General features: G+C 40.0%; 1 protein-coding gene across 2 annotated transcripts; it reads left to right on the top strand.

Annotated features, from left to right (window-relative positions):
• The first annotated feature begins 609 nt into the window (after positions 1–609).
• LOC138854118 (zinc finger protein 271-like) lies at positions 610–8,633 on the top strand. Of its 2 annotated transcripts, none has more exons than XM_070095326.1 (2): positions 610–911; positions 3,965–8,633. In XM_070095326.1, exon 2 carries the CDS (start codon positions 4,643–4,645, stop codon positions 6,035–6,037), a length of 1,395 nt encoding a protein of 464 aa, XP_069951427.1. In that variant the 5' UTR covers positions 610–911; positions 3,965–4,642; the 3' UTR covers positions 6,038–8,633. The 2 variants fall into 2 exon arrangements, with proteins under 2 accessions (XP_069951427.1, XP_069951428.1); XM_070095327.1 differs by lacking the exon at positions 610–911 and adding an exon at positions 2,097–2,365.
• The last annotated feature ends 18,152 nt before the right edge of the window (positions 8,634–26,785 follow it).

The raw sequence follows: 26,785 nt of genomic DNA, 5'->3' as shown, positions 1-26,785 counted from the left end.
ATTCGAATCTTAATCATAAAATAATGAATCCTAACTAGTCACAAGTTTGCCTGTGATACTACAATATAGAATCAGTGTATTGTGCCAAAACAAAAGCATTTACATTGCTAAACTCACAAACTATAATGTAGTCACTTAGCCTTAATACCAACTTACTCCATAATTTGTATTAATTTAGAGTTAAGAATTAATCTAAGTCTGCCCGAAATACCTAGCCATGCTAGGTTTCCTAGTGGCCCCCTCTGTAATTAGTATTTTATAACATGTAAACCATACAATATCCAAAACCTGTAAACCTCGCATTGTAATCTTTATAGAGAATAAACTTGATTGATTGATCAATGCCTCTTTCCAAATTGTGGACTGTCACAGCCTGGGTGAAGCCGGTTACTGACTCAGTTGAGTGTGGACGTTTCGTTATGTAAAGGTTTAGGAGTGAAATTCACTCGCCTAATTGGGAACATATTTCCCTTTTTTCAATTTCCGGGGAAACTTCATTTAATTTCCAATTTTTGCCCAGATATGGGCAAGATATTTTATCCTGACTCTTGGGAAGCTGGACTCAATACGGTGGAATTTGCGGCTGCCCTATTGACCAACAACAACAATAACAAAGGTTTGGTGGAGTCTAGTTTGTCAGCAGTGACAGTGTTGTTACTACTGCTGCACCACCTGTTGTTGCTGCACCACCTGTTGTTGCTGCACCAACTGCTGTTGCTGCACCACCTGCTGTTGCTGCACCACCTGCTATTGTACCACCTGCTGTTACTGTACCACCTACTGTTGCTGCACCAACTGCTGTTGCTTCACCACCTGCTGTTGCTGTACCACCTGCTGCTGCTGCACCACCTGCTGTTGCTGCACCAGCTGCTAACAAATTCAATCACTTTGACTTTCTTGGGTTATCCTAGGTAATCTACACTTATGCTGCTATGTATGATAATTTATGTAACTTTATTTATGTACATGAATAAACTTACTTAGGCAACCTGCTGCTGGTGCATCACCACCTGCTGCTGGTGCAGCACCACCTGCTGCTGGTGCAGCACCACCTGCTGTTGCTGCAGCACCACCTGCTGTTGCTGCAGCAACAGCAGGTGGTGCTGTTGACAATGATGTTAGTCTGAATTAGAGGTCAACACAGTAGTTCCCGTCAAACAAAACTGGGCTCCTGGCAGTCTTCTTACAACCACTGTCGGGTGTGATATATCATATGCAGTGGCGGCTCGTAGCTAAAATTAGTGGAGGTGCTGCTTCAGAAAATTTTTAGCCTTTGTTCTAACATTGTGTAAAACTAAACACGCATATAAAAAGAAAATTTATACTTACGTTTGATAAAATTATAAACAAAAAAATATTTTTTTTTTACTTACCTAAGTTGTTACAGTTCAAACTTGTTCCATTCATTTGAAAATGAAATCCATTCTTCTTGTTCTACTTTGTGCGAAAAGATTAATAATTTTCTCCTTGATCTATTGATGACTGTTGAGGAAATTTTTCTCCATTGAAAGCACTGCAAGCGCATTTAGTCTTTCAGGATTCATAGTGCCCCATAGAAAAGCTTTTATTCTTTTCAGTGTTGAAAAGCAGTGTTCTCGCTCTGATGTAGTCATGGGAATTGTCAAACAAAAGAAAAGAACCGAAAAAACTATGAATTAAATAAAATAGCTGGAAGCATTATAATTATTTAATTCTACACTTTATCACATTCAAGAATATGGCACATGGTTTTTAAGCACAGTCAAAAAGAAACACTACCTTACACTTGCACAACAAGATCGGCACTGTGTCAGTGACAGTGCTCTCTCTACCTAGCGTGCAGCATCTTATCTCGGGCATGTGTACATGGACGCAAGAGCCAAACACTGAGTCACTGGAACTGTGAAGCACACAGTTCCATACAAGGATTTTTGTAACTTTTTCATGTACAAGGGGATGGCTACTGACATTAAGCTTAAAGATTATATAATGTACAAATATAAAGAAAAAATTAGAGAAAAAAAGACTCATTATATTGAATATTATCGATAATATCGAGTGAAAATAGGGGGTGCTGCAGTTCCGCAGTGCCTATACACGAGCCGCCACTGATCACACGTAAAGATGCCGGGTGCCTTTCTGTGATGACTGCTAGGTGGCTGTAAATGTTCACCATATATTAATAAGCTGCACTGTTTATCAAAGATCATGAAGAATTCACTTTTGACATCTACTACATAAGTTTTTTTTTTTTTATTATTTACACAGATCAATTTTACAGGCTAAGAGCTGTTATCCTACCTCAGCTTATTTTAAAGCCCCAGCTCCATCAAAGGTATACTACCAACCCCCAGGATGTGACCCACAACAGTCAGCTAACACCCAGGTATCTACTTACTGCTAGGTGGACAGGGGCAGCAGGTTTAAGGAAACATGGTAACAGCACTCTTTGTTGACAGTTCATCCTATAATGCAGACTTCATCTACAACTTTTTAACCGAAACTAACCTATTGCAACAACTGACATTCATTTTACACTCACAAATGCTCACCTCTACTCATCCCAACCATTAAGAGATTTCATTTGAACTTTGAACCCTGGAGGGTTAGCCACCCAGGATAACCCAAGAAAGTCAGTGCATCATCGACAACTTACTAATTTCCATTGGGGTCCTCAATTTTGTCCCCCAGGATGCGACCAACACCAGTCGACTAATACCCAGGTACCTTCTTGCTGCTAAGTGAACAGGACAACAGGTGTACAGAAACATATCAAAATGTTTTTACCCTGTTGGGAATTCAACCCAGGCCCTCTGTGTGTGATGCAAGAGCTTTGCCAGCCAGGCCATTGGGTTGAAATCCACAGTAAATATTTACTGCTTGTTTTCAAATATTTTATTTTATTATATTATTATCGCCAAGGCAGGGTGGCCCGAAAAAGAAAAACTTTCACCATCATTCACTCCATCACTGTCTTGCCAGAAGGGTGCTTTACACTAGTTTTTAAACTGCAACATTAACACCCCTCCTTCAGAGTGCAGGCACTGTACTTCACATCTCCAGGACTCAAGTCCGGCCTGCCGGTTTCCCTGAACCCCTTCATAAATGTTACTTTGCTCACACTCCAACAGCACGTCAAGTATTAAAAACCATTTGTCTCCATTCACTCCTATCAAACACGCTCACGCATGCCTGCTGGAAGTCCAAGCCCCTCGCACACAAAACCTCCTTTACCCCCTCCCTCCAACCTTTCCTAGGCCGACCCCTACCCCGCCTTCCTTCCACTACAGACTGATACACTCTTGAAGTCACTCTGTTTCGCTCCATTCTCTCTACATGTCCGAACCACCTCAACAACCCTTCCTCAGCCCACTGGACTACAGTTTAGGTAATCCCGCACCTCCTCCTAACTTCCAAACTACGAATTCTCTGCATTATATTCACACCACACATTGCCCTCAGACATGACATCTCCACTGCCTCCAGCCTTCTCCTTGCTGCAACATTCATCACCCATGCTTCACACCCATATAAGAGAGTTGGTAAAACTATACTCTCATGCATTCCCCTCTTTGCCTCCAAGGACAAAGTTCTTTGTCTCCACAGACTCCCAAGTGCACCACTCACACTTTTCCCCTCATCAATTCTATGATTCACCTCATCTTTCATAGACCCATCCGCTGACACGTCCACTCCCAAATATCTGAATACATTCACCTCCTCCATACTCTCTCCCTCCAATCTGATATCCAATCTTTCATCACCTAATCTTTTTGTTATCCTCATAACAAAAAGATTATTGCATTAAAAAAGTTGTTGTTTGGATGGTAATATACAAGAGTTGTCAGTGTTTAAAAAGTTATGTAAATTTCATATGACAGAATTTGATCATTTGTATCAAAAGTTTTTTTAATCTTATTCATTATATATATCTTGCTAATTTTAGAATGCAATGGTATACTGACTTGTATTTTCTAATTCACAGTTATATTGAGGATCAATGACCAGCCTGCATATTTCCAGACTCTTATGATCTCCAGTCTTTCAAGAAAGATTTTTTGCAAGTGGCTTTTAACAACAGTTAACACTGCTTTGTCTTTATTTTTTACCAGTGAAACATTATTTTTAATAAAAATAATGCAGATGAAGAAATATAAGCAATTATTCATTTAGACATTTAAGGAAAATTTTCTCTGAAAATACTACATGAGAGATCTGAGAGAAAAACCAAAGAATATCAGTGTTTCTTAAGATGTTACAGCAGAAGTGTTTACAACACCAACTAAAGTTCATTTAGTAGATAAGCCTTAACAGTATTCAAAGTGTGTGATTATTATAATCATGGGGGAACGCTAAACCCGTAGGGATTATACAGCACCTGTGGGAAGGGGGTAATGGGAGGTATTCAGGCTCAATTCAGGAAACTGGAGTACAGATCTAATTCCCTAGAACAGGAGCCCCTCACCAGCATCAAGGAACCTCCTTGAGGGGTCAGAGTGTGTGAAATCGTTCAGTCGTGTAAAAGTAATTTTAAAGGACACATGAGAGTTCATGTGTATCATGTACTTGTAGAAATAAAAATTCTTATTATTATAGAAGTGTTCATTATCATTATTATTTTCTTGAAGAGAGTGTTAACCCATAGGGGTCACTGCCTGGAGAAATGGAAGGCAGTCAGGTTCAGTCTAAGACAATGGAAGTCAAATCCAATTCCATGGATCAAGAGTCCCTCACTGGCATCAAGGAACCTTATTTGAATGATTATCAGTGTTCAGAGTGTTTGAAATGTTTTACCAGTAAAAGTTATCTTGTTATACATGAGAAAATTCATACAGGAGAGAAGCCCTATCAGTGTTCGGAATGTTTAAAATGTTTTAACATTAAAAAATATCTTGCCAAGCACATGAAAATTCATACAGGGGAGAAGCCATATCAGTGTTCAGAATGTTTAAAATATTTTAGCAGTAAAAGTAATCTTGTAAAACACTTAAAAATTCATACAGGAGAGAAGCCATATCAGTGTTCAGAATGTTTAAAATGTTTTGTGTATAAAAGTGATCACATAAAGCACATGAGAACTCATACTGGAGAGAAACCTTCTCAGCTTCTCTCCTGTATGAATTATCAGTGTTCGGAATGCTTAAAATGCTTTAACTATAAAAGTTATCTTGTTATACACATGAAAATTCATACAGGAGAGAAGCCTTATCACTGTTCAGAATGTTTAAAATGTTTTAGCAATAAAGGTGATCTTAGGAAGCACATGAGAATTCATACTGGGGAGAGGCCTTATCAGTGTTTAGAATGTTTAAAATGTTTTTGTAAAAAAAGTCATCTCGTAAGACATGAGAAAATTCATACAGGAGAGAAGCCTTATCAGTGTTTAGAATGTTTGAAAAGTTTTAGCCGAAAAAGCTATCTTGTGATACATGAGAAAATTCACAGCGGAGAGAAGCCTTTTCAGTGTTCAGAATGTTTGAAATGCTTTTATCGAAAAAGTTATCTTGTAAGACATGAGAAAATTCATACAGGCGAGAAGCCATATCAGTGTTCAGAATGTCTGAAATGTTTTAGCTGTAAAGGCGATCTTGTAAAGCACATGAAAAATCATACAGGAGACAAACCTTATCAGTGTTCAGAATGTATTAGATGTTTCAGTTATAAAAGTGATCTTATAACTCACATGAAAATTCATACAGGAGAGAAACCTTATCAATGTTCAGAATGTCTGAAATGTTTTAGCAATAAAAGTAATCTTGTAGTACACAAGAAAATTCATTCAGGAGAGAAGCCTCATCAGTGTTCAGAATGTCTGAAATGTTTCAGCAATAGAAGTAGTTTTGTAAGACATGAGAAAATTCATACAGGAGAGAAGCCTTATGAGTGCTCAGAATGTCTGAAATGTTTCATCTGTAAAGGTGATCTTATAAAGCACATGAAAATTCATACAGGAGAGAAGCCATATCAGTGTTCAGAATGTTTGAAATGTTTCAGGATTAAAAGTAGTCTTGTAAATCACTTAAAGATTCATAAAGGAGAGAAACCTCGTAAGTGTTAAGAATGTTTAAAATGTTTTAGCTAAAATTAGTTTATACACAAAAAAATTCATGCAAGAGAGAGAGATGGGTTATCAATGTTCAGTGTGTATGTAATGTTTTACCATCAACAAGGATGTACTTAAACATGAACAAGTTAATAGAGGAATGAAATCATACAAGCAATCGGTCTTTGAAACGTTTCTCTTTTAAGAGTCATCTTAAAACACACATGAGAGTTCATACATGGGAGAAACCACATCATTGTTCATGGTGTGTAAACTGATTTAGTAACAAAAATGGGCTTGTAGCCCTTGAAGAAGATGGAATGAATATCATTGGCAAATATACCAATAAATTTGTGAATAAGACACAGTGTGAAGTTTATGGTACTGATTCAGCAGTCATTGTATTCAGCAGGGACTTTATCAAGTATTCTTAATAAATGTCATACATTGTATATTATATCTAATTCACATGATAAAGCTTATACAGGATTTAAACCACATAAGTGTCCAGTAAGGATGAGACGATACAAATCCTTATGCCAATACTAATACCAGTACAGGCGGGCCCCCACTTTACGGCATTCTGCTGAAAGCTTTTTATTGTTCTGCTAATTTGGCAGTTTTCAATTATACCCATCGTTCAGTACGGTCGGAGCTTGTTTCACTTTTTCAGCCAAACATTCTCAACAGCCTAGTCAAGGAATGGGGAAAGCATCATTTTATTGTCGGTGATTCAGTCTGTTTATGGTATTTGTGCACTCTGCAACTCTTTGAAATGGTATTGCATGCTGTAAAAAAATTCTGAGGGAAAGTTCATTGCTTTCTTATTTTAACCCCTTGAGGGTCCATGCTGTAGTTCTACGGCTTTGAAGCCAGGGTCAGTGCCGTAGTATGTCATGAGCTCAGCTTACTCAGATAAGCTGTGAGCAGTAAATTTGGGCCTAGATATGAGAGAATGGGTCTGTGTGGTAAGTGTGCACCATATAAAAAAAATCCTGTAACACACAGGGCATAATGAGACAAAAACTGCGACTGTGTTTTTGGATTAAAACGGTGACTTTGCAGTGTTTTTTATGGTTGTATTTGCAGTTTCTTAGTTTCATTTGATATAATGGAAGACATATTACAAAAGTCAAGATTATCTTGGTTGATTTTTAAGAATGAAAATAGCATGAAACTGAGCTCCAAGTAATGGAAATGTTCAATTTTTGCCAATGTTCAAGAGTAAACTAATCACATCATGCACCCAGTACACATCAACTAGTGGGTCTGAGGTGCATTCATGAATGCACTGATATTATTTATACAATTATCACAATATTGCATAACAGTGAATCTTCTATTTTTTGGTGACTAAAATTTTTTTGTGTGAATAAAAAATCAAAAGGGAATTCAGGTGTAAAGCCTAGAAACGTAACTGATAAACAGATGAAATGTTATTTTAGTGCCAGGAATGCCTGCATTGTTTATTCTGGACCCTATTTTGAAAATGGAACATTTTAAAATTTGTGTGAAATTGGCCAAATTTTTCCAATTTCTAATCACTTTATTGGGTAGTTGAAATAGTTGATTGAGTGGTTTCTTGTGCTCAGTCAATAAAATAGAAGACATACTAGTGAAATAGCTAAGAATCTAGTCAACTGGAACAATGTAATTGTCCTAAAATAGGAGTCAAAGTGCGCAAAAATCGCCGATGCATAAATATCGCTGACACAGCAAAATTTGCAAGAGTGTAATTTCGTCAATTTTCAATCAAATTTTGTAATTTTTGTTTTATTACCTATAGAAAGAGATTCTCTACCATTTCATAGGAAAAAATAATAATTTTTTTTTTTTATATTCTTGGACCCTGTGTACATTTCAGATTAGGGGTTGGGACCCTCAAGGGGTTAAGTACCATTGCAACCTTCAACACAAAAAAAGATTTGTTGAAGAGTGGTCCTAATGTACAGTGGAACCTCTACTTGCGAGTTTAATTCATTCCATGACCTTGCTCGCAACTAGATTTGCTTGTTTGCAGAGTCAGTTTTCCTCATTTAAATTAACTGAAATGCAATTAATCCGTTCCAGTGGAATTCTGTACTTCAACAATTTCGCTAATATCAACTCTATGGTTTATTTATCTATCTCACTTCATCTAATAACATAGAAACCTGATATATACTCTAAAATAAATAAAATATGTAATTCATGTAGTGGTATGGGTGGTGTCGGCAGTGGACGAGAGTTTGTCCGGAGACTGGAGTTTACCTGGGGAGAGTATGAAAAAATACTTCTTGAATAATTTCACTAATATCATCTATATGGCTTATTTATCTATCACAGTTCGTCTAATACGACATAACAAACAGTATAAATAACATAGAAACCTGATATATACTCTAGAATAAATAAAATATGTAATATATGTGGTGGCAGCAGATGAGAGTTTGTCTGGACACAGGACAAAATACTCCTTGAATATTTTGCTATCATCAACTCTACGGCTTATTTATCTATCACAGTTCATCTAATATGAAATAATAAACAATGTAAATAACATAGAAAATTGATATATACTCTAGAATGAATAAAATATGTCATTATGTAACAGGTGGAGGCAGCCACAACCGCTCCCTCTTTGATGTGGTAAACACTGCCATTTAGTGACGGCCTTTTGAAGCCGTCTGTTATTATAATTATTATTATGTAGTACATTATTATTATATATCTATTATTATATGTACTATATTATTATTATTGTATTATATTATACTATTATTATTATACGTATTATTATCATACATATTATTATTATTATTATTACGTATTATTATTACAATATAAATAATTTGTAATTTTTATTCACACAAAAAATATAAGATTTACTGTTATGCCTTAATGCAATAATTGTATAAATAATGTCAACCCATTCACAACTGCATATTGGAATGGACAGTGATGTCATTTGTTTACTCCTGAACATAGCCAAAACAATCGAACATTTCTCCTATGTTAAGCTCAGTTTCAAGGTACTTTTCGTCATGAAAGCAATCAAAATCATGTCTATTTCTGTAATATATCTTCCATTCTATCAAATGAGGCCAAAAAATGAGAATACAACCATAAAAATCATACGAAAATGCTGCTAAAGGGTGGCTAATTGCTGAGAAGTGAACTCCATTATTTATGCTTAGATTTCTTTCATTTTTGGTGTACATAAGATAGTCCAACAAACAAATGAGATACAATTCCCTAGATCAAGAGCAAGAGCCCCTCACCAGCATCAAGGAACCTGCCTTGAAGTCTGCTCGCTTATGGAAATTTTACTTGCGTATGGAAGCAAAAAATTGACCCATCGACTGCTTGTATTTGGAAAAACTTGCACGTGGATGCGCTCGCAAGTAGAGGTTCCACTGTATATATAAGTGTAAGTTCTAGCTCCTTCAAATCTGATACTATAGGCCTGTGAGACCTAGGTATGAGAAAATGGGTCTTTGTGGCCAGTGTACACTGCCACAGGGCATCATGGGAATGCCATCTTAGTTCACCATTGTTCACAATGGTGTGCCACTAGGATACTCATACTCTGAGGCTAATGAAGTGTTTACTGTTCAACAGTGACAGGGCCAACAATTTGGATATAGATTCTGGAAACGAGTTTTATGGCTTTGAATACATGAGTGTAACTAACAGTGGAAATGCTGAGACTAGCACTGAAAATCCTGATGTCTCCAGCCAACTACCTCAGCCATGTGCACCCACAAGACCATACTATAAAAGAAAGCAAATATTCTCCCACAATTTGGGCACAGATGTGAGAGGCATTGATGACAGTGCTGATGACTTTTATTTCATAGAAAGTGATAATCAGACAAGTGATAATTAGGATGATTATTCACTTGTGAAACATCATTTTATACAATACTACACATAGTCTAGTAGTGTCCCTAGAGCTATGCCCAAGGAATGTGGTAGATTTCAGAACCCAATCCTCTCAAGGAAGGCTCCTTGACGCTGGTGAGGGGCTCTTGATCTAGGGAATTGGATCTGTGCTCCAGTTGGATCTGTGCTCCAGTTCCCTGATTATTATTATTATAATCAAAAAGAAGCGCTAAGCCACAAGGGCTATACAGCGCTGCAGGGTAGGGAAGGAAGCAAGGGAATTGGATGGCAGAAGGGAGGGGGGATGATCAGCAGGTTACAGAAAACAGCGGGGCAGGGGATAGTACGGGGGTAAAGGGTAGCAAGAGATACAAGTAGAAAGGGCTGAAAGTATCAGAATTTGTGAAGTAAGTCAGTCGTTGTCAAAAAGTCAATGAGAGAGTCCGGATGAAAGGTGGGTCCATCAGCGAGAAGGGAAGGTAAAGAGAGAGCAGCGGGGCGAAGACGACGACAGAGGTAAATTCTGCGTGCTCGTTGATAAAGTGGGCAGTCCAACAGAATGTGGCTGACTGATAATGGAGCTTGGCAATTCTCACAGAGAGGAGCAAGACGCCTCTCCATGAGATATCCATGAGTAAGACGAGTATGGCCAATGCGAAGACGGGAGAGAGTAGTCTCCCAACTTCGACACTGGTGATAAGAAGACGGCCAGTAACCTATACTCGGTTTAATAGACTGAAGTTTGTTGCCGAGCATAGTAGACCAACGTTGTTGCCAACGGGTGTGAAGGTGGGAAGATATTACAGCAAAATAGTCCGTACATGGAATACCTCTATAAGAAACTGGTAGGTCATGTACTGCTGACCGCGCAGCAGTGTCTGCCTGTTCATTGCCCTGTACGTCAACATGACCAGGGACCCAACAAAAAACAATATCTTTATGCTTAGTAAAGATGCGGCGTAGCCAGAGTTGGATACGGAGGACTAAGGGGTGAGGTGTATCAAATTTTTGTATAGCCTGTAAAGCACTAAGGGAGTCTGAGACAACCACAAATGATGACACAGGCATAGATGCAATACGGATAAGTGCTGTAAGGATGGCATATAATTCAGCAGTAAAAATACTAGCTGAAAATAGTAAATGCCCTTGTACGACGCTGTCCGGAAACACTGCTGCGAATCCTACGCCGTCAGAAGACTTAGAGCCATCTGTGTACACAGCAATGGCATGAGAATGAGAGTGAAAGTGGTCAAGAAAAAGAGAGCGGGAAGCGACCGTAGACAGTTGGGCTTTCGAGCAAGGGAGGGAGAAAGAACAGACTCGAACAGCTGGAACTTCCCAGGGGGGTAGGGAAAAGTGAGATGCTACATGTACATAGAAAGGTGGTAGTTGAAGAGAAGACAAGAGCGAATGAAGGCGAAGAGAGAAGGGACGGAGTAAGCAGGGGCGGCGAACAAATAAAGAATGTCTACTAATATCAGTGACCATTCTATAAATGGAAGGATTGCGGAGATCATGAGAGCGTACATAGTAGCGCAGGCAATGGGCATCACGGCGATCGGATAAGGATGGAACGTTCGCTTCTGCATAGAGGCTTTCGACAGGGGAAGAGCGAAAAGCACCAAGGCATAAACGTAATCCTTGGTGATGAATGGGGTTAAGGCTAGAGAGAGTAGCAGGAGATGCCGCTGAATAGATCTGGTCACCATAATCAAGTTTCGATAAAATAAGGGTGGAATGTAGGTGAAGGAGGGTTCGACGATCAGCTCCCCACGAAAGATGAGCAAGGGTTTTAAGAAGGTTCAGCCGGCTGTGACAAGTTGCCTTCAGAGAGGTAATGTGAGGTTTCCAGGATAACCTACGATCAAAGAGGAGGCCCAGAAACTTGACTGTATCACGTTCAGGGATACGTGAGCCATAGAGGTACAAAGGATGATCAGAGATGACAGAGCGTCTAGTGAAAGTGATTTGGTGGGTTTTAGTGCTGGAAAATTTAAACCCATGTGTGGTGGCCCAATTGGAAACACGGTCGACTGCATGCTGGAGAGAAACTGTAAGGAGGTGACAGTCAGCGCCTGCACAGGCAATAGCGAAGTCATCAACATAGAGTGATGACCAAATATTTGATGGAAGACTAGAGGCCAAATCATTAATAGCAAGGAGAAAAAGTGTTGTGCTCAGAACACATCCCTGGGGGACACCTTCAGCTTGGATAAAGTCCGGGGAGAGCACATTATTAACCCGAACACGGAAATGCCTGTCAGTTAAAAAGTTCTTAAGGAAGGATGGTAGATTGCCTTGAAGGCCTAAGGAGTGGGCTTGGGCTAAAATATTATACCTCCAAGTTGTGTCATATGCCTTCTCAAGGTCAAAAAATATGGCAATAACTGAGTGGTTATTCGCAAAGGCATTACGAACATACATATCCAAGCGCAGTAAGGGGTCTATGGTAGAACGTCCCTTACGAAAGCCATATTGACGAGTGGAGAGACTGTTGTGTGTCTCTAAATACCACACTAAACGTCTATTTACTAGACGTTCCATTACTTTGCAAACTGCACTGGTAAGAGCAATGGGACGATAGTGGGAGGTTTCATGTCCCGTAGTGCCTGGTTTGCGGAAAGGGAGAACAGTGGCGGATTTCCACAGCTGTGGAAGAACTCCTTGTGACCAAATAAGATTGTAAAGGCGTAATAGGACTGCAAGGGCTGACTGATGTAAATGTTGTAGCATACGAATATGAATGTCGTCGGGCCCAGCTGCCGATGATCGACAAGCTGAGAGTGTTGCCTCCAGTTCTTGAAGTGTAAAAGGCACATTATACTGTTCTTCTCTGAGAGAAGAAAAGTCCAAGGGTGCTAACTCTCTGGCAGACTTTGAGGAAAGAAATGAGGGGCATAGATGGAGTCCCTGAGAAATACGGACCAGATGATTGCCAATTTCATTGGCAACATCTAGTGGGTTTGCTATATCAACACCGGCAACCCGCAGAACAGGAGCCGGGTCAGGAGAATATTTACCACTCAGTTTTCGTACTTTTTTCCAGACTGCACTCATAGAGGAAGCAGAGGTGATGGTGGAGACATAATCTCGCCAGCAAGTGCGTTTAGCATCACGGATGACACGGCGAGCGATCGCACGCTTCTGTTTAAAATCAAGGAGTCGCTCTGTGGTTCTATTGTACCGGTACCTGCCCCATGCAGCGCGTTTCAAACGTACTGCACGAGCACAAGCAGGAGACCACCAAGGCACGCATTTCTGAGAATGCCTGCTCGAAGTTTGGGGTATAGAATGAGAAGCTGCGGTGAAAACGGAGGACGAGAAGAGGTGTAAAAGCTCATCGATGGAGGACGAAGAAGGAACCTCTTTAAAAACAGTCAGGTGTGAGTAAAGGTTCCAATTTGCCCGATTAAATTGCCAGCGTGGGGTGCGAAGAGGTGGCGAATATGAAGGGGAAGTAAGAATGATTGGGAAATGATCACTGTCATGTAAGTCCGGGAGAACAGACCAAGTAAAGTCTAATGCGGCGGAGGAAGAGCAAACTGAGAGATCGATGCAAGAGAGAGTATGAGTCCGAGGATCAAAATGGGTGTGAGTACCTGTATTTAAAACATGGAGGGGGTGGGTGGCAAGAAAAGCCTCTAACTGAATTCCACGGGAATCACAGTGAGACCCTCCCCAGAGGAAATGGTGGGCATTAAAATCACCAAGTAACAGAATCGGTGGCGGTAATGACGAAACAAGGAAGGCAAAATCCGGAATAGATAATGCCCGAGAAGGAGAGAGATATAAAGAACAGAGCGTATACCACCTATGTAAGTGGATACGGGCTGCTGTGTAATGCAGCGAAGTATGAATAAATAGCTGATGGTACGGAATATCAGTGCGGAGAAGAAGGGCACTTTCATTAAAGGTCCCATCAGGAAAAGGATCTGAAGAATACAATAAATTATAGCCTGAGATGTGAGAAATAACAGCAGAATGTAATTTTGGTTCCTGTAAGCAAACACCAACAGGGGCAAACTGGGAGAGTAACATCTGAAGCTCACCCCGATTACCCCTGAGGCCGCGTATATTCCACTGTAAAAAGGCCATGATTGGCAATGATAAAGATACTTGAAATCCGCAGGTAAGGGTTCCTACGGACTAGAAGGGTTAGAAAAGTCCACATGCGGAGGCAGTGGAAAATGTTCAAGCAGTGAAGGAACGGTGCGCTGTGAAGAAAGGAGTTGCGCAGATGGAGCAGAGGAGAGAGAAAGAGCGGAATGTGGATCAGTGTCCATTGATGGTTTGGACTCTGCAATATATTCAGAGATTGCTTCAAGTGTTTCGGAATTCAGAGATGTCGTATGGGAGACAATATTGGGAATGGTAGGGGGAGGATGAGTAAAGATTGGAACTGTATTGGGCTGTACCAAGGTAGGGGGGGGCGAAAGGGTGGAGGGAACTGGAGAAGCGTGGCAGGGGACAGAAGAGACAGGAACCTGGGAGGTGGCAGAAGAGGAAGAAACTTGGGAGGGAACAGGGGAGGAAGGTACATTACGAGGAGGAGGGTGAACCTCTGCACTTGTAACTGAGCCAGTGAGAGGGGAAGAACTAGGGACAGAGACAGGGAGGGTAAAATGAGGAGGTGGAAGATGGGTAGGAGGTGTTACCGGACCTTTTTTTGACTTTTGAGAAGTAGAGGGACGATTGGGAAGAGGTGTCGTACGAGGTCTCGTCGATACTGAGGCTTGTAAGAGAGAACTCGAAGAAGCGAGATTAGACTGAGGCGTTGAAGTAGGGACGTCTGAGCCGAGGACAGCAAAAGGATTAGATACAGGAGTGATTATGGGAGAGGTAACCACAGAGGTGGGTGTAGAAGATGGGATACCAGAAGTGGGGGGACGTTTTGAAACACGGGAATAAGAAACACGTGGGAGTCTCCCTTGGAGGCGGAGATGAGAAACTGCCATGGCATAAGGGAGACCTTCTGTCTCTTTGAGGTAACGGATTTCCCGCTCGTTTAAATAGACCTGACAACGGCGAGAGTACGAAGGGTGAGCCTCATGACAGTTAAGGCAAGAGGGAGATCGATTGCAAGACGTATTAGAATGGTCATCGGCACCACAGACTGGGCATTCGGCGATAGATCTGCAATATTTCGCTGGATGGCCAAATCGCCAGCAATTTCTACACTGTTGTGGTGTAGGGATCACCTTTCGAACTTGTAACCGATGTCCTGCTATATAAACGGAGGATGGGAGTTCTCGGCTGTCAAAAGTTAAACGAGCCACATTGCTAGGGTATCGTCTCCGCCCACAGGCAGGAAGAACGTAAGTGTCTACCTTGAGGATTGGGAGATCTTGGAGTTCCAGCTGTTCTAGAATGTCGGTGCCACATGTCTGGAAATTTTGTTGAACTATGGTATGGGGCAGAATAACGGTACCACTACAAGAATTGAGGGAATGATGTTTTTCAAGGGTGACAGGAACAGTATCTATATGGGAAAGACGAGAGAGCTCACGAGCCTGGGTAGCATTCTGTACGGTAATGATGCGCGTACCGCTCTTAAGAGCATGAAAAGAAATATCTTTACCAACATGGCGTAGGAGTGCCTTGCCAATACTATGGTCAGAAAGATAAGCAGTAGAGGAAGTTGGTCGTAAAGTGAAGAATTTAGTCCACTGTTCAGTCTGAAACTGAGCGTGGAAAGGTAGTGAAGGACGTGTCGATCGTTTCTGAGAAGAACGAGAAGGTGAAGGTGGAGAAGTATCATGAGCAGGTAATTGTCGTTGACGTTTAGGCGTGGGACCAGAGTTGGTCCGACGTGGAACGGGTCGGCGATTTGAAAATTGCCGCACCGTAGAGGGAGAGGCCGGAAGCATAGTCAGAGGAGAGCGAAGGTCTGATAAATCGAAGGAGTCAGTCGAGGCCTCAGTACCTGAAGCGGGTGAGGAAACAGCACCGGCAATAGGTACAGAGGCATGAGGAATGTCTGAAGAGTGGTCCAAAGACGAGGCGGGGTCAGAATGGGGTGCGGTATCAAGAAGGGGCCCGGGGGTACCAGGTTCATGGACTAGGGCTGCCATGGTTAGGTTACTTCTTTCTTTTTGTTTTTAAGAAAAAAAAAAGAAAGAAGAAAAGAAAATAAAAATAAAAAAAAGAAAAAAAAAGGGGGGACCGGGGAGGGATAGTTCCTAGGAGGAATGAAAGGGCCAGAAATCTCCCTCCGCGCCCAAGAGGACTCGACACCGCTAGTAGCGCAGATGCAGCATGGAACCCGTGCCATACCCTACCCTTCATGCCAGTAAACCAGCAATCTGGGATAGCAACCTCACATCTGCCGAGCTACCTCGGTGGACAAAAGAGAGGGCGGCCGGATATCCGCCACAAAGCATACCTCCTTCAGCCACCACCCCCGGAATCCGAAAGGTGGCTTCCAGAGATACACCCGTCGCCCAAAAGACACCCAAAGCTACTCCGGGATACCGGAGAGGGATCGGGACATCCCTAGGCAATCCAGATTCCACGGCAAACTACGCCACCGCCAAGAAACCTCAACGGAATGGGATGGACCCCGGTGTCCTTTCCCCTACCTAGGAACTAGCGCGCCTGTGGGAGAAATCACGAAGGCTAAAAAGAGGAAGGGCAAAAGGGAGGGGTGAGGAGGAGGAGGAGGAGGAATGGAAAAAGGGGAGGATGGGGAGGATGGGATAGGGGAGGGGAGAATGGGGGGTAATTAGGTTCGGTCTGAGGAAGAAGACCGACAGGGCTAATTCCTCAGACCAAGAGCCTCTTCACCACGCCAAGGAGCCCCCCTTGAAGAGGTCCAGTTCCCTGAATTAAGCCTGAATGCCTTCCATCCCCCAATAGGCGCTGTATAATCCTACGGGTTTAGTGCTTCCCCCTTGATTATAATAATAATAATCAGAACCCAATGACAGCAAGTAATAGTGATGATGATGGTGCTTACATTGGCAGTGCCAGGGATGCATATAGTACTGCCTTGTGGGCCAGAGATGTATGTGACACCAGTGTCAGCACTGGGAGGGAGCCATGTCCCACATCCTGACAAACCTCTGGCTGCATCCACTCTTCACATATAACTACTACCAGCTCACATCTCCAGTTGGCATACCTTTGATGTACCTTTGACGAGTTCTGAGAGTCTTTCTACTTCCGGAGCCCAGCCCTGGGCCAGGCTTGTCTGGTGTGTGCCTGGTTAGCCAGGCTGTTGTTGCTGGTGGCCTGCTGCTCCACATATCCATCACAGCCTGGTTGATTTGGCACCTGGTGAGGTTGTGCATTTTGTGACCAGTCATCATCAGCTTGATGTCAGTGAGATAATGTTGGATTGTACTCTAAAAGACAATTCGGATGAACTTAATTTCTTTGTATTTTATGTCAGTGAATCCCTAATGACAACGATAGTGCTACAAAAAGATATTACCAGTATGTAATGGCAAATGTTTGTTTCACTATGCTTGTAACTTTACAAGTAGAAAGATGTAGCTGTGGCTAAGATTTATCTCTTCTTTACCACAATTATGTTTGTGCCACATGTGTATAAGCACAGTATTGTATCATACTGGTCAACAGAGTGCTCAGTATACACCCTACTCTTCAGTGATTTCATTCCTGTCAACAGATGTATCCTGTATATGCTCCAATTCTCAAATACGATTAGGCTCAGCAGGAACAATGACATTATACAAGATCAGGGATGTTTTTATGTACCTGAAAAAGAGTCCCATCTGTTTTTTATATCCCTTCTAGAACCTTGTCATTGATAAGTCTCTGATCCTCTTGGTATGTATTGTTCAAGCAATATATATACCAAGCAAGAGAAATGCTGTTATATTAAACTAGTCATTTTGTGTGACTAAAAGTGGCATGGCATTAGATTTGATTGTGTACCCAGGAAAGAAAACATTGCAAGATACCAGGAAGTTATTAGGAATCTCTGGTGGTATGAGGAAAATAATGGAGCCATATCTTGGTAAGGGGCATACATTATACACTGGTAGCTGATACACATGTTCTTTTATCAGTGATTTCCCATGAGTGAACGTGACAGATGGTTGTGGTACAGTGCATACAACATGGAAACACATGCACAAGTTCGAGCCAGGCATTGGTGAAATGCAGGCATTTCATGCAAGTGGCATCATGGGATTCATGAAATTGAAATAGCATGATTGTAAACAAACCACGGAACAGGTAGGGTTATGATAAACGTTATGTGACATTGTTGACTTCCATCCAAGATGAAAAGAATAACACAGGAAAAGTGAATAGAAAAATGAATGAACCCATTGTGAAAACAGTTGCTGTCTTTGTTCATGTAAACAATATGCACCAGACGAGCCTGGCCCATGGCCGGGCTCAGAGAGTAGAGAAACTCTCGAAACTCTTCAAAGATATTCAGAAGTATGCATTTGGTGAACAAATGTGACATGAAGGATGGGTTTGTGGATTGTATCCAAAAGAGTTATAAGTGGCGTGTGAAACTTTTTTCCACCTTGTTGACATTGCAATGCTGAATGCTTACAATATGTACCAGGTCAAGACTGGAGACTGCCATATGGCTACCTCTGTGAAACAATACTGAAATTCCAAGTCACAACACATGTGCCATTGTACTGATGACCCAGTACCCCCTCTCATTTCACTTAAGATATGGTAATCACTTCTCAACTGCATTTCTGCTAATGACAAGAAGAAAGCTATAATGTCAAGGTGACTAATTTTAAGCAGTGTTGTACTATTTTAAAGTATCAGCCAGTATTATTATTATTATTATAATCAAAAAGAAGTATCAGCCAGTATCGGTTACTTTTTCACCGGTATTGTGCAGTGCTGTATGGCCCTTATGGGTTTAGTGCTTAGTAATGATTATATTATTTTTATTCACCTGTATCAATAACAGAAAAACTGCTGATACCAATACTAATACTTTGGCACACTCATAGTTTTCAGTGCCCAAAATGTTGTAACAAGAAAGTGCTACAGTAGATCATGAAAAAGTTCACCCAGGAAGCAAACCATATCAATGTTGAGAATGTTTGAAATATTTTAACCACATATAACACATAATAGAGTTCGTACAAAAAAAATAAAAATCAGTGTTCACAGTTTTTGATATATTTTATTAAAAATGATCTTGTAGCACAAACAAAATGTTCATACATGATGCCTATCATTTCAGTGTTGAGTGTATTTGAAATATTTTAGTCAAAAAAAAAAAAGGACCCTTGTATATCACAAAAATGTTTACACAATTTCAGTGTGATCTTGAAAACAATTTGGAACTTTATATGTGAGAAAAACCATGTTAGTGTTTCAGAGTGAAATATTTTAGGTATAAGATGAATCTTGTAAGAGATATTAAAGTTCATACCTGAGATGGACCATCTCACTGCTCAGACTGAAATGTGTTCGAGTTGCACTCTTGTAAAACATGAGAATGCTCACACAGAAAAGAAAATTTATGAAGTATTTTAGTTATATAAAACACTTGAGAGTTCATACAGAAGATAAACCATACTAGTGTTCTAAATGTTAAGAGTTAGCTTGTAATTTAACGCAGTAATGCCTGTCCTCTCACCTAATGAGAGCCAAGCTTGATGCTCTAAATTTATTTCTTTGGTAAATAATTCTAATTAATTTATTTTTTCTTATTAATTTATATATTTTCCATCATTATTAGAATGAAAACTAAGTGCTAATCCCAGCAGGTATACATTTTCAAGTATTCAGTATGCAGTAAAAATTTACAATGAAATTAACTTTAAGGAAAGTATTTAGGTAATAATTTGTAAGAGATATAAATAAAAGATAATTATGCTCCTAGTGCTCATTTTTCTTGATCTTGCCCCATATCATTTTTCTTGATCTTGCCCCATATCATTTTTCTTGATCTTGCCCCATATCATTTTTCTTGATCTTGCCCCATATCATTTTTCTTGATCTTGCCCCATATCATTTTTCTTGATCTTGCCCCATATCATTTTTCTTGATCTTGCCCCATATCATTTTTCTTGATCTTGCCCCATATCATTTTTCTTGATCTTGCCCCATATCATTTTTCTTGATCTTGCCCCATATCATTTTTCTTGATCTTGCCCCATATCATTTCTCTTGATCTTGCCCCATATCATTTTTCTTGATCTTGCCCCATATCATTTTTCTTGATCTTGTCCCATATCATTTGTGTAGATACCCAAGAACAAACGTCAGTTGAATTGTCAATGTTAAGTTGTATAATTACAATAGTTTTTGATAAACATTATTGCTGTAGGTATATTACTCACTGTAAATCACATAATTCTAGGATTATTTATATATGGCAAGATATTGGAAGGACATAGATTGCTCTGTTTTTTTTTTTTTTTTTTAACACACTGGCCGATTCCCACCAAGGCAGGGTGGCCCAAAAAAGAAAAACTGTTTGTTTTGTTTGTTTGGTATGTTTACAGTATTTTGTAAGGTAATAAAGATAAATCGTATAAATGCACTGAGGTTAGATACTGAGACATTTATACTGGGAATGTCTCAAAGTACTTTGATTGTTATCTCAAGAATGAGGAAGAGATATCTAAAAACTGCAAAACTATTTCAAAAACACTGAAGAAACACTTCAAAAATACTACAAAATCTGTTAAAACAATGCAAAGAATGCAAAACCCCCAGAAAAGAATGCTGAAAAACACTACAAAAAACTCAAGAAACTAAAAAATTTGTAAAAATATTACAAATTCACTACAAAAACCCTGCAAAAACACTTTAACACTACAAAAATACTAAAACCACTAGAAAAAATACAAAAAAGAATACAAAATTTCTGCAAAAACACTAAACAGCACTATAAAAACATTGGAAAAACATTTCAAAAACACTAATTGTGTAAAGACTGAATAAGAAATAATCATTAAAAAAGAGAACACATCTAGCAAAGCATTAAGTAATATTATCTTCATTAGATCTGAAATGAGCACAAGAAGTTGAGGTTTAACCCGTAAACGGTCGAAGCAGATCTACGTTCACGTGTAGTGCTACCAAAGTAGATCTATGTTTTTTTTACATATTTTCAAATATAACAAAAAAAAAAAGTAAACCAAATTTTTTTACACATTTTCAAATGTAAAAAAACAGAAAGATCTACTTTTTTTACATTCAAATGTTGAAAAAAGTATATATACGTTTGGACCGTTTACGGGTTAAGAACAGAGAAACTAATACATATTAATTGTATTGCAATTATATGAAGTCAATGGTTCACATAGCATTGTAAAAAATTTAACTAAAACCAACTTTGCCCACAGTAGCTTCATTATTTATGTTAATAACATAATGATGCTACAATGAGCAAAGACTATATTCACATATTTATAGGATGCTGGAACCCAACCATAGACTCCTCTGCAAGGAGATTAAGCACTTTTGGTATGTATGAAAACTCGTGAGATGCTTATCTTCCCATGAGGCCCTAGCTAACAAAGTGAAAAGAGGGAAGGCCAGAGTTCCATGAACTCCTAAAAGTACATACATGGATGTAACACACATACTGTCACTATGTAACAATGTAACAAAAACTCAAGAATCAAAACCATATACAGGTACGCTAACATATACAAGTACAACATTGATTTTCTGGACACTGATGGTCCGGAACCATACAAATTTATGAGCAGGAACTCGAAATTTCCGCAACAGTGTATTTACCACCAAACTGTACGTCACTTATTCAACCCCAAGATGAAGGAATACTGCACTCTCTAAAAGCAGAAAAATCAGTAAACCAGAAGGACTTTGGAACCAAAGGTCTGGAAAATCGATGTTGTACCTGTAGTACATAAATAGATTTGAAATAATAAGGAAAAGACGATCAACTATTCAAAAGCAAAATACAGTGGACCCCTGCTTAACGATCACCTCCCAATGCGACCAATTATGTAAGTGTATTTATGTAAGTGCATTTGTATGTGTATATTTGGGGGTCTGAAATGGACTAATCTACTTCACAATATTCCTTATGGGAACAAATTCGGTCAGTACTGGCACCTGAACATACTTCTGGAATGAAAAAATATCGTTAACCGGGGGCCCACTGTACCTTCCTGTATCTTTCCTCAAAGTCATTATGTGAGGCACAGGAGCAGAAGTATCTAGCAATCCTGCCACTCAAGACTAGGTAGATCTGACCCTGAGGCTTTCAGTTTTGCAATGGCCAGCTGCCATTGCAAAACAAGTAGTCCGACCCAATGCTTGATTCATCCATGGTAAGGTCAGCATTTTTGCCAAGTTTTCCCCTTGGATATTGCCTGTTATGGTGATAATTGGAGCTTGTTCAGGTGCAGAGCTTTTGATGCCCACTACTGGGTCAGGACATGGTCTGGAAGAGAGGACATCATTACCTATCAATGGAAGTTCAGTGGGACTGCTACATCCTTGCTGTCTTTTACAGATTCACAAGTCTTCACATTAAACTCCTTCAGCTCACAGTGGCTTCACAGACCCATTTAAATGTGAGGGACCATAATCATCCCTTTCTGAACTCAGATTTATAAACTATAGCTGGTCTTGTTACATTTACTGTTACACTGTCTAAAGTTATAATTATTTCGTAAAAATGAGGTCCTAATAATAGACTGATAACTTACCTTTTGTAATCATACACCAAATAACTGCTAGTCTACGGTATAAAATGACATTCATGGCACATCTCTTGCCAGCACATAGCACTCTCAAACCACAAGGGTTGCAGAGGAACATATCTGTTTAGACCAATATATTTTAATATTAATTTTTTTTTGCAATATTAACTCAAACACATAAATAGGTAAACTGTCATGCTCAGCCACCATCCCACTACACTCAATATGTGTTGTTTTGAACTTGATAAACCATGTTACTTCTTGATAAATTAGACACATGTGCAACTCTTGTCAGGGGCCCGAGACTGTTCAACTGCCTCCCAGCATACATAAGGGGGATTACCAACAGACCCCTGGCAGTTTTCAAGCTGGCACTGGACAAGCACCTAAAGTCGGTTCCTGACCAGCCGGGCTGTGGCTCGTACGTCAGTTTGCGTGCAGCCAGCAGTAACAGCCTGGTTGATCAGGCTCTGATCCACCAGGAGGCCTGGTCACAGACCGGGCTGTGGGGGTGTTGACCCCCGAAACTCTCTCCAGGTAAACTCCAGGTAACTCCAGGAAACGTTTCGCCACACAGTGGCTTCATCAGTCCATACAAAGGAGAAACTTGAAGAACAGGAGTAGAATGAGGTAATCAGTCCCTCAGCCTTGAGTCGATATGGTCAGTCCATCAATCTTGAATAGAATACGGTATATGAGCGGAGAAGCAGCTTATAAACAGTAGACAGGAGAGGTGCAGCAGTCGTAGGTGGTGTCACATTTGTCCAATGTGGAAGTAGGTCATGCCCAAGGGTTAGGCAAGTGAAGAATTCCCAAGATGCAATAACAAGACCCTAGCAAGTTCACAATTCACTGGACCATCCTTTAGTGTCACTACACTATACACAAACACCACCTACCACCAAGAAGCCCTAAACTACACTTGGCAGAAGTGGTAATGGTCTGCCATCAACCTTAGACAGCAAGAGAGAGAAAGACAGAGAGACTAGGCTTAGAGGATGTAAATATACACACACTCCCATGAAATCATGAGCACTGCAGAAATAAAATAAACCAATTTATTATTACTCTGGCTTTTCTTCTCTCTTTTAAATGATATTTATGATATTTATTATTTACATAAGGGAGGAGGGAGTTCAGGTGAGATATAAGCAACTATTGGCAGAAAGGTGGGCTAGTGCAAGTATGAGTAGTGGGGGGAGTTGAAGAGGGTTGGAATAGTTTTAAAAATGCAGTATTAGAATGTGGGGCAGAAGTTTGTGGTTATAGGAGGGTGGGTGCAGGAGGAAAGAGGAGTGAATGGTGGAATGATGAAGTAAAGGGTGTGATAAAAGAGAAAAGGGTAGCTTATGAGAGGCTTTACAAAGCAGAAGTGTTATAAGAAGAGAAGAATATATGGAGAGTAAAAGAAAAGTGAAGAGAGTGCAAAAGGAGAGCAGATGATAGAGTGGGAGAGGCACTGTTAAGTTGGTCCATAATGCCTAGGCATAATAGAGGCTCTCTTTTCATTGCAACCCACTATTGTAAATACAAAATCTCAATGTACTGTTTGCAAAGACATAAAATAAATAAATAAATAAATAAATAAATAAATAAAGCAGCTGGAACTGACGGGATCATGACAGAAATGTTAAAAGCAGGGAGTATTTAGTGTTAGAGTAGTTGGTATTTTTGTTTAATAAATGTATGAAAGAGGGGAAGGTACCTAGGGATTGGCAGAGAGCATGTATAGTCCCTTTATATAAAGGGAACGGGAACAAAAGAGACTGTAAAAGCTATAGAGGAATTAGTTTACTGAGTATACCAGGAAAAGTGTATGGTAGGGTTATTATTGAAAGAATTAGAGGTAAGACAGAATGTAGGACTGCAGATGAGCAAGGAGGTTTTAGAGTGGGTAGAGGATGTGTAGATCAAGTGTTTACACTGAAGCATATATGTGAACAGTATTTAGATAAAGGAAGGGAAGTTTTTATTGCATTTATGGATTTAGAAAAGGCTTATGATAGAGTGGATAGGGGAGCAATGTGGCAGATGTTGCAAGTACAGTGGACCCCCGCCTTACGATATTAATCCGTTCCTGAGAGCTCATCATGAGCTGAAATTATCATAAGGCAAATTAATTTTCCCCATAAGAAATAATGGAAATCAAATTAATCCGTGCAAGACACCCAAAAGTCTGAAAAAAAAAAAAATTTACCACATGAAATATTAATTTTAATACACACAAACTTAAGAAGACATGCACAATTAATACTCTACTAAGAATAGAATACATGACACTTACCTTATTGAAGATCTGGTGATGATTGATGGGATGGGAGGAGGGGAGAGTATGGAAGTTGTTATTGTTTAGAAGGGGAATCCCCTTCCATTAGGACTTGAGGTATCAAGTCCATTTCCAGGGTTACTTCCCTTCTTTTAATGCCATTAGGACCAGCTTGAGAGTCACTGGACCTCTGTCGCACAACAAATCTGTCCATAGAGCTCTGTACCTCCTATTCCTTTAAGATTTGCCTAAAATGGGCCACAACACTGTCATTGTAATAGTCACCAGCACGGCTTGCAATAGCTGTGTTAGGGTGCTTTTCATCCATAAAGGTTTGCAGTTCAACCCACTTTGCACACATTTCCTTAATCTTTGAAGTAGGCACAATGGATTCCACAACTGGCATAGGCTCCTCAGGGTTAGCCCCAAACCCTTCAAAATCTTTATTAATTTCCATACTAATTCTCACCCTTTTTACCACAGGGTTGGCACTAGAAGCTTTCTTGGGGCCCAGGGTGACTTATTTTGCAGTTACAAGCACAAAAAACACTGGGATAAGGTGAAATGTACCGAATGTATGCGTGGATGCGACCGCACTGGCTGGCTTGTAAACACTGGCGCTGAGGCCACATGTGGGACGCGTCCTGGCCGAATCACGTGAGGCGAGTTTTTTAGCGTGAGGCGAGGCAAAATTTTTGCGTTAAAATGTATCATATGGCAGATTTAACGTAACGCAATGCCATCATAAGGCGGGGGTCCATTGTATATGAAATAGGTGGTAAGTTACTAAATGCTGTAAAGAGTTTTTTGAGGATAGTGAGGCTCAGGTTAGGGTGTATAGAAGAGAGGGAGACTACTTCCCAGTAAAAGTAGGCCTTAGACAGAGATGTGTAATCTCACCATGGTTGTTTAATATATTTATAGATGGGGTTATAAAAGAAGTAAATGCTAGGGTGTTCGGGAGAGTGGTGGGATTAAATTATGGGGAATCAAATACAAAAATGGGAATTGACACAGTTACTTTATGTTGATGATACTGTGCTTATGGGAGATTCTAGAGAGAAATTGCAAAGGTTGGTGGACAAGTTTGGGAGAGTGTAAAGGTAGAAAGTTGAAAGTAAACATTGAAAAAAGTAAGGTGATGAGGGTATCAAATGATTTAGATAAAGAAAAATTGGATATCAAATTGGAGAGGAGGAGTATGGAAGAAGTGAATGTTTTCAGATATTTGGGAGTTGACGTGTCGGAGGATGGATTTATGAAGGATGAGGTTAATCATAGAATTGATGAAAGAAAAAAGATAAGTGGTGCGTTGAGGTATATGTGGAGCCAAAAAAATGTTATCTATGGAGGCAAGGAAGGGAATGTATGAAAGTATAGTGGTACCAACACTCTTATATGGGTGTGAAGCTTGGGTTGTAAATGCTGCAGATGGTTGGAGGCAGTGGAGATGTCCTGTCTAAGGGCAATGTGTGGTGTAAATATTATGCAGAAAATTCAGAGGGTGGAAATTAGGAGAAGGTATGGAGTTAATAAACGTATTAAACAGAGGGCTGAAGAGGGGTTGATGAGGTGGTTTGGTCATTTAGAGAGAATGGATCAAAGTAGAATGACATGGAGAGCGTATAAATCTGTAGGGGAAAGAAGGCGGGGTAGGGGTCGTCCTCAAAAAGGTTGGAGGGAGAGGGTAAGCGAGGTTTTGTGGGCGAGGAGCTTGGACTTCCAGAAAGCGTGCCTGAGCGTGTTAGATAGGAGTAAATTTATTTATTTATTTATTTATTTTATGTCTTTGCAAACAGTACACTGAGATTTTGTATTTACAATAGTGGGTTGCAATGCAAAGAGAGCCTCTATTATGCCTTGGCATTATGGGCCAACTTAACATTATTGGCTTAAAGTCTACTTAATACTAAGGATTATATCATAGTTGTACAGTAAGAAAGTAATTATTTCATAATTGTACAGTAGATTATTAATTATAAGTGAATCAAATTT

Source organism: Cherax quadricarinatus, chromosome 49 (assembly GCF_038502225.1).
Source record: "Cherax quadricarinatus isolate ZL_2023a chromosome 49, ASM3850222v1, whole genome shotgun sequence".
NCBI classification, from domain to species: domain Eukaryota; kingdom Metazoa; phylum Arthropoda; class Malacostraca; order Decapoda; family Parastacidae; genus Cherax; species Cherax quadricarinatus.
This window is presented reverse-complemented; position numbering and strand designations above follow the sequence as displayed.